The 14,871-nt window shown below is 39.8% G+C and overlaps 2 protein-coding genes and 1 pseudogene across 4 annotated transcripts; 1 reads left to right on the top strand and 2 right to left on the bottom strand.

The window, feature by feature from the left end:
• Positions 1-5,434: 5,434 nt before the first annotated feature.
• LOC309704772 (methionine-R-sulfoxide reductase B1-A-like) lies at positions 5,435-6,821 on the bottom strand (annotated as a pseudogene). The gene is made up of 4 exons (XR_014280858.1): positions 6,673-6,821; positions 6,438-6,580; positions 6,207-6,321; positions 5,435-6,106 (listed from the first exon to the last, which is right to left on the bottom strand). The product of XR_014280858.1 is annotated as a methionine-R-sulfoxide reductase B1-A-like (transcript).
• A 175-nt stretch (positions 6,822-6,996) lies between these two features.
• LOC309704773 (methionine-R-sulfoxide reductase B1-A-like) lies at positions 6,997-9,240 on the bottom strand. 2 transcript variants are annotated; one of them, XR_014276369.1, is made up of 5 exons: positions 9,107-9,240; positions 8,418-8,560; positions 7,872-7,986; positions 7,235-7,512; positions 6,997-7,197 (listed from the first exon to the last, which is right to left on the bottom strand). XR_014276369.1 is itself a non-coding variant. In XM_082530177.1 (4 exons), exons 1-4 carry the CDS (start codon positions 9,159-9,161, stop codon positions 7,493-7,495), a joined length of 333 nt encoding a protein of 110 aa, XP_082386303.1. In that variant the 5' UTR covers positions 9,162-9,240; the 3' UTR covers positions 7,227-7,492. The 2 variants fall into 2 exon arrangements, 1 of the variants encoding a protein (XP_082386303.1); XM_082530177.1 differs by lacking the exon at positions 6,997-7,197 and having other exon boundaries at positions 7,227-7,512.
• Positions 9,241-9,621: 381 nt separating this feature from the next.
• Positions 9,622-14,041, top strand: LOC309704768 (uncharacterized protein). The gene is made up of 2 exons (XM_082530173.1): positions 9,622-9,932; positions 11,916-14,041. Exons 1-2 carry the CDS (start codon positions 9,803-9,805, stop codon positions 12,713-12,715), a joined length of 930 nt encoding a protein of 309 aa, XP_082386299.1. The 5' UTR covers positions 9,622-9,802; the 3' UTR covers positions 12,716-14,041.
• The last annotated feature ends 830 nt before the right edge of the window (positions 14,042-14,871 follow it).

Raw genomic sequence — 14,871 nt, forward strand, 5'->3', positions numbered from 1 at the left:
GAAGCATGCTTAGATTGTTAATGAAGATGATAGAGGATGAGCAGCTACAAATTGCAGGGAGTTCGGGTTAACTGACTGGGTGGGTGTAGTCTGGGTAAGGGGGTGGGATGTGAATAAAAAAAATGACTCTGTGGCACGATACCCAGAGAAAGGCTGAAGTAATTGCTTTCTTCTCTGCAGCACAATTTAAATGTCTAAAAAGATGTTTGTAGTGTGCAGTCATTTACTTAGACGTCAAAGACTTGTGACATTTCTCGGCATGCGCTGACAAAAACACTGCATTTTCCCAGTCTGTCACTGTTCTGAATATCTGCGAGCTTTTCAACTGAAATCCTAAACCTTGCTCGTATTTCCATAGCCTGAAGATAGCGCTTTGATAAAGGTTTCCCTGACTCCATTTGACCATTTTGGTGATCTGTGAGGCTGAACTCATATAGAAAAATAACAGGAAAAGTAAAAAGATTTGCATGACATGAGGGCAGAACCTTCCCAAAGTTCCTTCCTGGATTACAGTGCCCACCTTTGAGGCCTTTCAAACCCCGTATAGTCTCTGATCAAGGCCGGATAAAAGTTGTCATGTGGGCACACAATCAGCCAGTCTTGTTCTCCTCTTAAACCTCCGCTTTTATCCCTCAGTCGGTCCAGCATCCCCGAAAATAACGACCCCCACCCACCACCACCCTAGCCTGATCTGTGCAAACAATACCTGTGCCACACACCTCAAGTATTCCTTTGAAGCTTTTAGGACCAACCTGCGCTGCTCTCTCAGGGTGCTATCTCTCTAAAGCAGATCAGATAGCAGCTGAGTGATGTTTGCAAACATGTATATGTTCAAAAACCCTCGCCGTGTTTTTGAAGTCGGCGGCTTTCGCAGACAGGAATGTGATAGAGATGACAATAAAGTGGCAGAAGCCACTGAGATTTCACGTGTTGTTTATTTTGTTTTCATTGAGAGCCCTCATGCTGTAAGCTGTGCAGTGCGCTGCTTTGGCTCTTCTGTCTGCTTTTGTCTCCTGCATTTTGAAACCTTTGACATTTTGCTGGAAAGAACAGAAATGTGAGGTGGCCTATTGTTTCCTCCTTAAAGTAACTGTAGTTTTATAACTCTTCTTCCTGCTTTTACTATGTTTATAAGTCATCAAGATATGCTTTTTTGTATACCCACAGCACATAACATGAGTTCCAGTAAACCACACATCATTGAGGTGCGGTTTACCTTGCAAAGAGGATTTTCATTTCGGTTTAAGCCCTGTCTCCTTCGAACACATGCTGACCTGATAACTATGCCCAACCTGGATCGCCTCGAGTTTCCATCTTTCTTTGATCCAGAGCGGAAATCATCCACCAGTGTCTCGTATAAAAGCTTTGTTTATTCTTTCATTCGTTATGCAGGGAGATGGAGTTTTGGCCAACATATGTATGCCTAAAACATGTGGAGGGCAGGCCCTCAACGTATGTATGGATGGAGACATATAGTGGGTTAGCTCACATACTGCAAATATTACCCCCTGATGAAAGGATATCTCTTTATTTAAGTTGCAGTCACGCATTCAGGCACTTTATTCCTCCAGCAAAATGATCACAGCTTGCGGTGTGTGCAGACGCGCAGCCACTGGGTGACAGATGTTTTAGTGAGCTTTGCTACCTTGATGAACTTGAATCTAATGCCATGGCGTGTGGAAGCAAAATAAGCTCTTTTTCCCCCTTTTTTTCTTTTTTTGTCTGGCTTGGCTCAAAACAGAAGCAGGTGTAGTGCCCGTAAACATCCACATCTAAGCAACAGCCTCATATAGGGTACAATTAAAGCAAGATGTCCTGTGAATGAGTCACTGGCGCACACACACATATGGTTAGCCCAACCTCGAGGCTTGGCCTTTGGAACTGAGGAAGACTTTGGAGCAGTGGTGGTTTAATGTAATTAAGGATCCCATTTGTTTACGAGCAGGATGAGACACAGAGGTCAGTGGAAATAAAGTCTGTCTTGTGATTCTATCGGAGAATTGCCACTTCCTCCTTCCTGTTTGCTTCCTTTTGGCCATACAGCTGTGCTCAGATGCCAGCCAGAAAGGCTGTTCTCACAGATAGCAAATGCTAATTGTACTCCTGTTTTTGTTTTGTTTTTTTGTTGGAGGTGGGGTTGGAGCAATTTTCTTTTCCTCTCCATCTCTCGTTGTCACATCTGGTTTATCTCTGCATTTTTGTCTCATCCCAGAGGGCAGTTTAGTCTGTGCACTCGTATGTTGACATTACAGAGAATGAGCAACATCTAATCAGTCACATGGAAGGTATTAGTTAATTAATGAGAGTTTGAGGTAAACACTGGAGCCAACATTAGGGTTAGAGCTGACAGTTTGAGGGATTGGGCCCGGTGTAGTCTGCCTGATGATTTAAAGTCTGTGGAAAAACTGAGCAGTACTTTAGACAAAGCTCTGACAGCAAGAAACACCCGACAAAATCACATCATATCTGCACATTTGTAGCTGCTGTTTTGATCGTGCTTTCCTAAAATGTTAGTTTATGGTTTTTTGGGTTTTAAAAAAAACTAGTTTAAACAAGTTTTTGATGCCAGCAGCTGGCTTGCAGAGAACATTTACTGCTGTGTGGTACATATCACATTTTCTTTTAACAAGGCCACGAGAAACTACAATGACCAGCTGCTGCTGTTTTTTGTTTCATAGTTTGCCAAATGTATTTTCCGTAGGTGACAGGTCTCAACTGCAGGCAAGCCACATTACCAACCAGACTGCTTTACTATGCTGTTAATATATCTAGGATGTAATTCCTGCTAAAATAATCAAGGCCTGCTATGAAAAACACATAATTTATCAAGAGATGGCAGCATCTCTTGCTCCAAATCCAGATGCACTAACGTACCACAACACCATGAGAGATACTAACTTTTAAACTATGCGCTGGTAAGCATCAAAATCCAGGATTTACAAAAAGACTGCTTTGTGGTTTTGAACCATTAAAAAATCTAAAACCTAAAATTAGCTTTTGCTTAGAGAAGGCAATTAGAAGCGTGCTAGACTTTTACCTTGGACTGTGGATGCAGTGACAACTTTATTTACCGACTGTGGTTTCAGTGTTCCCATTCAGGGATTTCTTTTATGGAATTGTATACATTTTTAATGTAGCGCTGCTTGAAGGATTGGAGATCACGACCCTACATTCAGCCTTGCGTCTTCCACACAGAAAAATACGCTGAGAAATTAGCGTCTCCCAGTTTTTCCAAGTGAAAGACTGATGCTCTTTTTCTATCCAGTAACATTTCTGTATATGTTACTTACAGGTTGTATGGGAGATGTTTGACCAGGTGAGATGTTCCACTAGTGTTTTGTTTTCGTTTTTTTGGGAAATGCAGCTGCAGAAAACATCAGCACCGCTAAAACGAGCAAAGAAGTCTATGCTTTAAATACTTTAACATCACAATCTATGAATGTTTGCACTTCCGTTCTTAATCCTCTGTCTGACAGCGAAGCTTTCATCTCCCCCTTAGATCTACCAGCCTTTGAAAATCAGCAGCTTCACACCTGCTCATCCTAGACACTTAAACAGCATGAGAGCTGTTGAATATACACCCACATGCTCACTTTGTTTAAAATTCCACCACTCCACCAGCCAAGAACTGCTGCTTACTGAGATATTTAGAAAACTTTACCAAGTGGAGAAAAAAAACCCCACACACGACCCCCTAACGTCTGTACCAGAGTATTACTGCTCAGCGCCCCATAACTGCAGGATCTAGATTGGGAAACAAGCTGCCGGCTTGAAAGGCAGACAGCACGGTGCGGTGGAGACATGATGTACAGATATATGCAGCACTCTCAATCAGTGGATCTTAGAAAAAACTCACCTAAATTCCATTAGAAAAAGAAAATCAGGCCTTATTTGTGCAGAAGCGTCTTACTTTTACTACAATTACTTAAAGTGAATGAACAACATCTGTGAAAAGTTGCTGATAAGTTCAGCATTGCTTTGTTGTTGCTGGCTACAGAGAATGAGGATAATTTGAGTGCAGAGAGCTGATAGAGACTTTCTTCTCTATTTACTCCAGTCATTCAGTTCACACTAATCAAGGTCAAGGTCACTGGACACTTTGTTAGGTACATCAGTTCAACCTCTTGTTAAAACAAATATCTCACCACCCAATCAGTTTAGGCATGTAGACGTGGTGAAGAGGATCTGTTCAAGTTCAAACTGAGCTTCTGAATGAGGAAGAAAGGTCGTTTAAGAGATTTTCAATGTGGTATGGTCGTTGGTGCCAGACAGGCCTGAGTATTTCAGAAACTGTTGATGGGATTTTCCCACACACATAGAAAAAATGTCAAGCGAGCAGCAGGTCTCTGGGTGAAAATGCCTTGTTAATGTCAGACAGTACAGGAGAATGGTCAGACTGCATGAAGCTGATAACAGTTGCAACAGTGAGTCAGATAAGTGCCCATTACAACCAAGGTATGCAGAAAAGCATCTCTGAATATGCAACATCTTAAACTTTGGCTCAGATGGGCTACAGCAGCAGAAGGCAGCAGAAGGCTTTCAACAAAACTCCACAATAGAAGACGGGAAAAACGTCGCCTGGTCTGATCAGTCTCAACATTTAGTCAGAATTTAATGTAAACAACATGAAAGCATTGATCCATCCCTTCTTGTGTCACCGCTTCAAGCTTGTGATGGGGTGTAATAGGATGGGGTATATTTTCTTGGCACACTTTGGGACCTTTAGCACCAAATGAGAACCTTTTAAACACCAGTTACCCAACTATCGTTGCTGACTATGTCCATCCCTTTATGACCACAGTGGAACAACCTTCTAATCGTTGCTTCCAGCAGGATAACAAACAATGCCACAAAGCTCAAATCATCCCAAACAGTTTTTTTTGGATAGGACACTTTACGCAGATGACCTCCGCAGTCAGCTGATCTCAGTCCAATAGACCATCATTGGGATCTGGTGGAACAGGATTCTCATAAATGATGTGCAGCTGAGAAATCTGCTAAGAACAGGAAAGAAAGGCTACAGTTCCCACAGACTCATCAAAACTGGATAATAGAAGACTGGAAAAAAAAATACCATGAAAGCACAGATCCATTCTTCCATGCACCAACAGTTCAGGCCGTGACATGACAGTGAGTTCATTGTTCTCATTGGCCTCTACAGTCAGCTGATCTCAGTCCAATAGAGCATCTTTGGGATCTCGTGGAACGGGATTCTCATCATGGATGTGCAGCCAACAAACCTGGAGCAACCGTGTGATCCTATCATGTCAAAATGGACTAAAATCTCTGAGGAATATTTCCAGCACTTTATTAAGAGTTCTGAAGGAAAAAGAAGATCCTACACAGTATTAGCACTGTTTACCTAAGAAAGTAGCCAATAAATGTATATTGAACTGATGTACAATGTGATACTTTCATACAACCGTAAGGTAAATTAACAACTAAAATGACTTTAAATCAGTATCAATGCTCTAAGCCAAATTGGTGCAGTGTTTGAGGTACTTGGCAGGTACTATAGCACATGTAGGGCTCACTCCTTGAGCGCAGTGTGAATGAAGATAGTTCCTTATGATTCTAACTGTATGAGTCCAGTCATGAAACTCTGAGAGCTTTAGAGGTTGGGACCAATCAAACCAAAAGGGTTTTTTGTTTGTTTTTTTATACAGTAACATCATAGAGTGACTAATAATGCAGAAAAACAAAGCTTATTTAGGCTATATAGCACCATCAGCTGGTGGAATCACAAATTAGACATTGGCACACAGTCATTAACACATTTTCCCAGACATGGGTTAATTTAAACTGAGACTGTGGCTGATAAACATCTGACACTCTTTGCCCAGGGGACAAGTTAAAAAAAAAGTGCAAAGTTCAAACAATGTGGCTGAATTTGAGCTATTTCCTGTAGCTGTAGCTATTTTTTGTGTTGTATGCTCACAGTTGAACGATTTGTTTAGACCAGTCCTTTCTTCCTAGTGTCCACTTTCTCATCAGTGCCCAGGAGATCCATTAAACTTTATCCTGAGTACTTCATTTGCTGTGAACACATCAGCAGGAGGGAAAATTCTTGTCTTTCACTGCTCACTTTTCTGTCCATCAGCCTTTTCTGTTTAGAGAAAAGAAGAAACAACAGCTGGTTGCAGGTGGACAGTGGGGGTGTAATGTATGAAACCAGCTGTGCAATGTAGGAAACCCTTGATAGTCACCTTTAGGGATAAACATAAGTGAGCTGCTGAAGATTCAGAAGCGTGACAGCCCTTCTCTTGGTCCATCATACAAGAACTCGTGACCCAGTCCATTGCCACACTTCCCACAACAGACCTAAGTATTTTAATCCAGATTGTGCAAGTCAAACCTTATACCTGATTGGTAACAGTGTTAAATCACATCTAGTCCAGCTTATTATTTGAAGCTTCCTAACAAATGTTGTTTACTACCTTTATCGGTCCCCAAGCTTCAGGGTGTTTTGAGACACTGTCTTCACGGATAGTCTGTGAAAACGCCGGCCACGGAGAAGAGTGCTCGAACTTCGACATGCTTGAAAATAACTCGTGGCCACATTCGGAGCACACATATATACCTGAGAATGAGGAAAGAGGCACAGTCTTCTATATTTTTACAGCAGTGTCTTGTTACACAGTCACATGCAGCCTCACACTTTCTTTCACTCACCAGGCTGGAAGTGATTTTTATATTCTTCACCACCAGAAAAAGAGCAGTGAGACATTTCATCCATTTCAGTCAAAAGTCATCAGAGCCAAAGCAGTTTATCTCTACAGTTGCCCAGCTTAGGCCTGAAAAACCTTCGTGCACAGATCAAGTGTCAGCAGCTCCGTGACTCTTGTGTAATGCCCGATCCTTCTCTCATTGCTTCCACCTGGTGGCAATTTTCTGAAAAACTAAAATGCATACCTACTTACCTTCATTCACAAATACTGGAACAAAAAATTCATCAACCAAATGAATATAAAAATATAATCATTAACAAATAGTCTATTTATAATTTAAAATATATTTTTTTATTGCTGTGTATTCAGGTTATTGTGACCTATTACATAAAGCCTCTCTAGAGAGAGAGGTATATTGCACAGGAATCATTTCATTCAATGAAAAAAGGTTTGCGTGGCCCCTAATTTTCAACACCAAGCGCCTTAAACAAGAGTTTAGGACATTTTTTTTTTTTTTTAAATGAGCAATCTTTGGAAAAGATTCATGGGACGACTGTGATAAGTACTGCACTGTCAATCGAAATAAAAACCAAGGAGACATGGAGACATTGAGGTTGTGATCAATAAGTTGCAAAGTCTGTGATGATTGCATAGCAGATGTGTTGAAAGCTGTCCTCTGTTCTTGCTGTCTAGTGAGACCATCGTCCATCAGAGCTCTGGTGCTCCCACGCTGGGCTTTGTCCCAGAGTACTTCATTGACTGTTCACACCTTTAGCAATGCAAAGAGACATCCATCCAGCAGCACTTACTCCTGAAATCTCACCTTACAGTCCATCAACTTTATCTGTGGACAAGGGACAAAGAAAAGGAGATGGAATATGTAAATCTTGATGAGCACAGTTAACTGTGAAACTCCTCTGAAGAAATGTTTAAACTCTGGTTTGATTTTAACTAATACCTTTGAGGACTGTGTCACAACAGTAACACATCCTTAGGCTCCTCTACACTACACACATGAACGAGGACATAACATTCTGGTTTTAAAGCAAATTTAAAGATGAAAAAATAACATGGGAGCTGGTTAACAACACTAGAACTTTGAGCTCACTGCAAATCGCGATTCCTAGGCTCATATCACAAATTATAACTTGACAGGTACACTAGTCTCAACCTCGTGTGGAGAAATAGCCTGGCTGTTTATACCTTTAGGGATGAACTTCAGTGAGCTGCTGAATATTCAGAAGCGAGAGACTCCTTTGGACGGCCCATCATTCACAAATTCATGACCAAGTCCATTCCCACACTTCCCACACCGCACCTTGAACAAGACAAAAGTGACAGATAGAAGAGAAAAAAGTGATAGAAATTAATTAACCAGCATTTAGCGCAGCCAAGAAAGTCCATCACAGGAGTCCTCTGACTTACAGCCAGCTAGTGCTTGAGAGTAGGTTCAAGATTCCTTATTCGTCACATGCATAGTTATACAAGTATAACACACAGTGAAATGTAACATGACACGCCTCTCGACTTGTGCAAAAAGAGGGGGGTGGGGGGGAGGAAGAACATTATACATAATATATACATTAGGTGAATGTGCATTAGTAGCATGTATAAAGCAAGCAGGTGAATGAAGTGATATAAATCCTATTCAAACTGGTTCAAACTGATCATACACATGTGAAACTGCGCATGGGCAGTTGAAGAAGAACCTAGTCAATTAAAAACTTAAAACTATTTTAATTATGGTACCTTGTATGCCCCAGGCCTCTCCTCATGTTTGGACACACTGTTTTCATGGATGGTCTCTGTGAAAGCTGGCCAGGGTGAAGAGTGTTCGTACTTGGAGCGGCTGGAGAACAACTGGTTATCACACTTGGTGCACACATAAATCCCTGAGGAATAATAGGCAGGAGACTGTTATGTAACATGAAGCGATAGTGTCTCTACTGCAGTTTTAAAATAATATGTACATTTATATAATATATACAGTTATTATATATACACACAAACACACACACACACACACATATATATATATAAAGATTTTTTTTTTACATCGTTTGAAACACTAATTCTTTAAAGATATCGTTACCTTTTTAGCTGTGGTTAAGGGTATGTAAAAAAAATTAATGACATCCTTGTATGTGAAGCTTAATCTAGTTTGGTAATCTGGTTGTTATGTAACTTGAACATGGTTACACAACAGGTTGAACGTTTTTCGCTATTTACATCACAATCACCTGCGACCATGGATATAAAAACAGTACTTCCTAATAGGTTTTATAGGACAATGAGTACGAGTTAGAACGAGCTAACCAGCAGTTTGAAAAGTTATTTGTGCTGTATTGGATAGTTCACCTGTCTCCAAAACCGATTAAGTTATATAGAAACATTAAATAAAATACAATAAGTTTAAACAAAAAAAGTCATAGCGGTACCTGACTTAAAATGGTCTTTGAAGACCTCTCCACCGAAGAAAGAGCAAAAAGACATCGCTTTTTCTTTCCGTATGTTCAACGTGAACCTACACTGAAGTCCACAGAAAGAACTGGTTGCAAACAAAACAACTTCCGGTCCAAGTTTTTGACCTTCAAACTAAAAGCATCCTGCTACTTTTTTCTTTTGTTTCTTTTTTCTTTTTTTGTGGGTAATGATCAATGACTGTATGGTACATTTCACCGTCATCCAGTGATTCCTTTTGTGAACCTGCAAATATGAAAATACAGCAAAACTTTTTAAATTATTTCTATATATGAACCCTCAATGTTCCGCATATTGAAAGGCTTCATCAATGTGAAACCTAGAGTATTTAGAGCACGAATTAAGTTCAGCTTTTATATTAGATTTTTTTCTGGATTGTTTTAGCCTCGATGTAATTTGCATTTTGCTGTTGTAACTCCCAAAAATGTGACTTCTACTTGCACATTCCGTGTACGCTCCAATTTTGAAAGGCCCAAACCGGAGGTAACATAGTGGCTTCTTAACTGTCCATAGGCTGTTGGGCTGATGCTCTGAGTACGTTGGAGTTTGTCTTTTTTTAAACAAACAAAAAAAAAACCAACTTTCTTTCTCTTTTTTTTGGTAACCGTTGCTGTTTTTGTTTCTTATCGCCCACCTGAGGCACGGACGCCACGATGTTTCAGCTCAGGTTGTTTGTTCACCAGCGCCTGTACGCTGCAGCTGAAGAGATCCTCGGGCAGATGGAGAACACCATCACGTTAGTTTTGCACGAGGCGGAAAGTCTGCGACACCAGCTGAAATCAGGTTTAGGACGATTCTTTACATTTTTTTTGTCATGTTTTTTGTAGTCGTAGCTTTATAAACAGCTTTGTGGCTATGAATGATGTTCACGCATGCGCAAATAATTCACGCGCGGAATACCAGAAAGCTTTGCTCCTGCATAATGAGAGATAGTTCAATACAAAGCTAACAAATAGTAAGGTAGCACTTAATCATCACAGAATAAGATAAAGGTAGTTACTCCAATGATATCAATTTGTTCAGCTGTGAAGTACAAACCATCGTAAATGCATTTCATCTGCTTTGGTGAATGAAAGTGACAAAAGTTGCACTGGTGAGGGAACGACAAGAAAACCCGCAAGTATAGTTTCATGCTGCCAGAAGTGACAAGGACTCTAGCAAGAAACATAACTGGAGAAGGGTGGTCGGAAAGTATAAGGAGATGGCAATGATCTGCAGCCACCACCTGCAAAACCAACACCTTTTTGTCTTATTGTTCTCTCTCCAGTGTACCTGCCATCACTTTCGTTTGTAACAAAAGAGCTGAATTTAATTTGCAATGGTTCCTGCTTCCTAACTGGGCAGATTGATATCCCTTAGGTCTGACTTTGTGGTATATTCTGATAATCAAGTGTTCCCTAGCTCCAGGTGCTCCAGGTAATAACTGACATTCACAAGTATGCTCAGTTACATAGTTATATAAATTATATATATGTTAGATAAAGCATTTCTTGGCAAAAATGCAATGTGAATGTTGAAAATTTGAAGATTTTGCCTCAAATATTAAAAAAAGATTTTTTTTAAAGATACTCCATAGGACGTCTTCACCTAACAGTATTTAAAAATGTGGACGTGCACACGTTTACTCTCACAAGTGAGTTGTGCATCGTTATTACCTAACACTATTTAAAAATATATGCACACACACACATTGATACACACCTGCCTCTGTGTTTCTCTTCCAACCAAGCAGTCTGAGTCTATGACTGTCTTTTATACAGTCATTGATCTGAAGGTGCTGAATTTGTATCCACCAATCAGGAGCAGCTTGTGTCTCTTTCCTTATTTTTCCTACTGAAACTCAGAAGAAATCACTGCTGAGATACCCAGAAACAAACGGTTGCCACACGAAAACCTTAGGTCCCACTGACAAACTTTTGACACTACGAGCACAAGGAGATTTTACTAAAGCAGGATATGTGTTTTTAAAAGACACAAAACGCTAAACATTTGATACCAGAACAGTTTCTGTAAGCACAAAGTATGCAGAAGAAGTTAAGTGCCAAAAAATGTGCAGGAGGGTAACAATAATGTGAATGTATTCACATTAAGCAAATGCTTAAACAGGAGATAGTTAGTTCGTGATATTATTCATTACACTTACCTAAATTTACTGATATCGTATTAAAGACATTGGCCTGGATAGCAATAGCAATTTATAGCCAGCAGCCTGTCTTATTTATGTTTTGTTTTTGTTTTGTTTTTAATACCATTTTCAAGCAAATATATTATTTTTTCTTTTATTTTGATTAGAATGAAGATTTAAGGTCGGGTGAACTCCATTGGATTTTTGGTTTTTGAGGGGGCCGCGTTACTCTTGACTTTAAGGCTTGACTGCTTTAATCCAATCCAATCCAATTTTATTTTATTTATAAAGCACTTTAAAATACAAAGCACAGGACCAAAGTGCTGTACAGAAAATAAGTTAAAAACAATAGAATAACAGAAAATAGCAAAAATAAATAAATAAACACATAATACATGAAAAATTAAAACAGCCCTATATTAAAAAACAAGATAAAACAGCATAGAATCCACTAAAAACAACTAAAATAAAACCAAAATCTCACATGTTGGTCTCTCTTAACTCTATTTAGAGGTGTGAAGAGCACTTTTCCAGAAACTCTCAGGACAGCATTTTCTAGCACTTACATTTATTTCCATTTAAAAGCAAAGAGGAAACCCTACAGGTGATTGGGTAACATTTGTGGATATTTTCCTTTGTAGCTGAAGAACTTCCAATGACCAACAGTGCCGTCCAACATAGAGATGAATGTGACTCCCCGCTGCTGCAGGAGTGCGAGGGACCCACAAACACAGAAGAGTTTGACTTGACACCGAGCCCTGAGAATCCAGGAACCCCTGAGCCCACTGCAGATCTAAGCAGTAACAGTGGGAACTACTGCCTGGTGGAGAGGCCTGAGGTGAAGATGGAGCAGGAGGAGCATAGGAATGAGAGTTTTTTCTCTCCTCCAGGAACTGTGAAAAGTGAGGAAGAACAGTCGGACACGCAAATACATGAAATGCAGATGCTTTCTTCAAACTTGTCTGCAGCAGTTAGTGAGGAGACGGAGAGAGGAGAACAGGCCATAACTGTGAAACAGAGAGCAAAGATGATGCAAGGTGACGGCATCAGTGACGGCAAGAAAGCCCAAGCAGCTTTGTCTTATAAGAACTGCTCGGTTAAAAGGAAAAAAGGTCGCAAGTTTTGCCATTTGTGCGGGAAGCGTTTTCACTACACCGCCTCTTTAATGAAGCACATCAAAACGCACGAGAAGTGTACCAGTTGCATTATTTGTGGGATGAAATACGGGTGTCCAAAAGAACTTGTTTTCCATTTGAAAAAGAAACACAGAGATGCATATTTTTGTGATGTTTGCGGTAAAACTTTTTTCAAAGTCCGCAGCCTCCAGACTCACGAAAGAAAACACACACTGACGAAAGAGTTTGTGTGTCAGGAATGTGGCAAAACGTACCGGTATAAACACTGTTTGATTACGCACATGAAGAGCCATTCTGGGGAGTAACCATACCCTTGCGATATTTGTGGTATGCGCTTTAGTCAAAATTCATACATGACATGACACAAGACCACCCATATGGGCGAGAAGCCTTAGCCTTGCTATATGTGTTGTTTGCACCTAATCTCAAGTTGCATTTGCAAACATGTATCAAAGCAGAGTGATCCCTTTTTTTCCCGTCTAGTTGAAATTGGATAGCTTTTAATATCATCCACTTAACACGACTGTGCCTGATGTGGTGTCAAATAACTGTAATTCATAATGTTTGGTTTGCTTTAAAGACCATTGCATCATTTCTACAGCTATATGCTGCTGTTGGTTAACACGATTTTGCTGTTTTCCCTAGTGGGCTTTGATGCAAGATTAGTTCAACTTTGACTGCATGAGTACGAGTGTAGAACAACACATCTGCAGCTCTTGTTGCCCTCTGTGATGCTCTGGTGTTGTGAGTTTAATTTCCACAGTTGACACTAAGGTTTAACATTACGGTGATCCACTTGTCTCTGGCTGCAGCCATGACGTGCATACATTTAGATGGTAAATGGTGTTAAATGTAATATTGGTATGTGTATTGTCTCAGATCTGTGGATAATGTAGATAATGTATGTGGATTTTTTTCAATATGTTATTACTTCATAAAACTCTGCATTTTGATGGATTAGAGTCTGGGAGTCCTTTGAATGAAGGGAAAGAAGCTTTTGATTATTTATTTTTAAACGATGTCTTTATGATGCCACAAAATTAGGAAGTTCAGTAGATTTCATAGGAGCTTATTTGTTTCTTTGTGTCAATTTTCAACAGTTTTCCTGTTATTTTGAATTCCAGTAAAACTTCTGAGAAAATGCCTAAATCAGGATAAAGAAACTTCATTTGTTTTTTGTATTTATCAACTACAATACTTCTTTGACTGAAAGTCATGATCTAATCGCAATATTTGATGATCTCATAATGAAAAGACCTTTGTAAATATATACATTTTTTAAGTGTTATGAAAAAGACAACAATCAGAGACTCGGAATGTCAACACACATGCAGTAACTTAATTAAACTCCTGCCATCATGGCTTTAAAAAAAGCATTAAAAGTCATTTAGGTTGTTGCAGTTTCTTTTTTGGTGTGTTGGGAACTAGATCACCACCCTTCAAATGAGATTGTGCATGGGGTGTATCCTAATAATAAATAACTTTTCTTTACATTTTTATCTACTTTAGCAAATTTAATTTTGTGCTATTTTGCAACTGGCAGCATGCTGACATGCTGAAGTGAGATTGTGATGTTCTTGCATTTAAATGCTTGAATGTTTTCTTTGCAGGATGAGAGATCAAAATAAAGAGGAGCAGTTATGTGAGGCTGTGGATAGCATCAAGGAGAGCGCTCTCAGTGGTGCTTAATGGAGTAGTTTTGGGGGAATTGCTGTTTAAAACTGGCCCCTGGGCTCAGAAGATTACACATGAAAGAGAGGGTCATTTTGATAATAGTTCTTTCAAAGCGGTTCTTGACTGCAACAATGAGACTTAGCAAGATCAAAAAAGTACGAACACTTTATAAGAGTAGAGGAGCTACTAAAAGCACACGACAGCCTAAACCCATTCACAGTGTTAACTGAGTGTTGTTTTTTGCCCTGACTCATGCTTCTTATTAAGTGCACCTGCTTAAAACCCTGTTTGCCTTTAGAGCTGCTCAAAGTCTCTTAAATCACCTTTCTGATGCTCATTTAGAAACTCATGTTGCAGTTTGAACTGGATTAAACACCCTGATTATTAATTTTCAGTTGGAAGAATGAAACACCTGCACTCTGTCTGCAATTACTTGGTCATCTCCAGTGAAGGTGAAAGATCAGAAGGGTTATGACGAAACAAACCTGACCTCTCAACTGGAGCCACTTCTGACAGTGCACGGACTATGCTGTCTTTGCACCTTTGTTAAATGTAGCATTTAGATTACTTCTGAATCACTGAATGTTGTTTTTATGTTACACCGTGAGCCCCAAAAAGCCACGTGGGTCTGTTCTCCTATGACAGGGGTAGGGAACTCCAGGCCTCGAGACCGAGTGTCCTACAGGTTTTAGAAGTGTCCTTGATCCAACACAGCTGGTTTCAATGGCTTAATTACCTCCTCAACATGTCTTGAAGTTCTCCAAAGGCCTGGTATTGAACTAATCAT

Source organism: Aulonocara stuartgranti (genome assembly GCF_965226115.1).
Source record: "Aulonocara stuartgranti genome assembly, chromosome: 4".
Lineage (NCBI taxonomy): Eukaryota > Metazoa > Chordata > Actinopteri > Cichliformes > Cichlidae > Aulonocara > Aulonocara stuartgranti.

Excerpts from the sequence above, each read along its gene's own strand:
- LOC309704768 (XM_082530173.1), top strand. The coding sequence starts at position 9,803 with ATGTTTCAGCTCAGGTTGTTTGTTCACCAGCGCCTGTACGCTGCAGCT. Across the intron at positions 9,933-11,915 it reads GCGACACCAGCTGAAATCAG|CTGAAGAACTTCCAATGACC; the intron begins GTTTAGGACGAT and ends TTTCCTTTGTAG.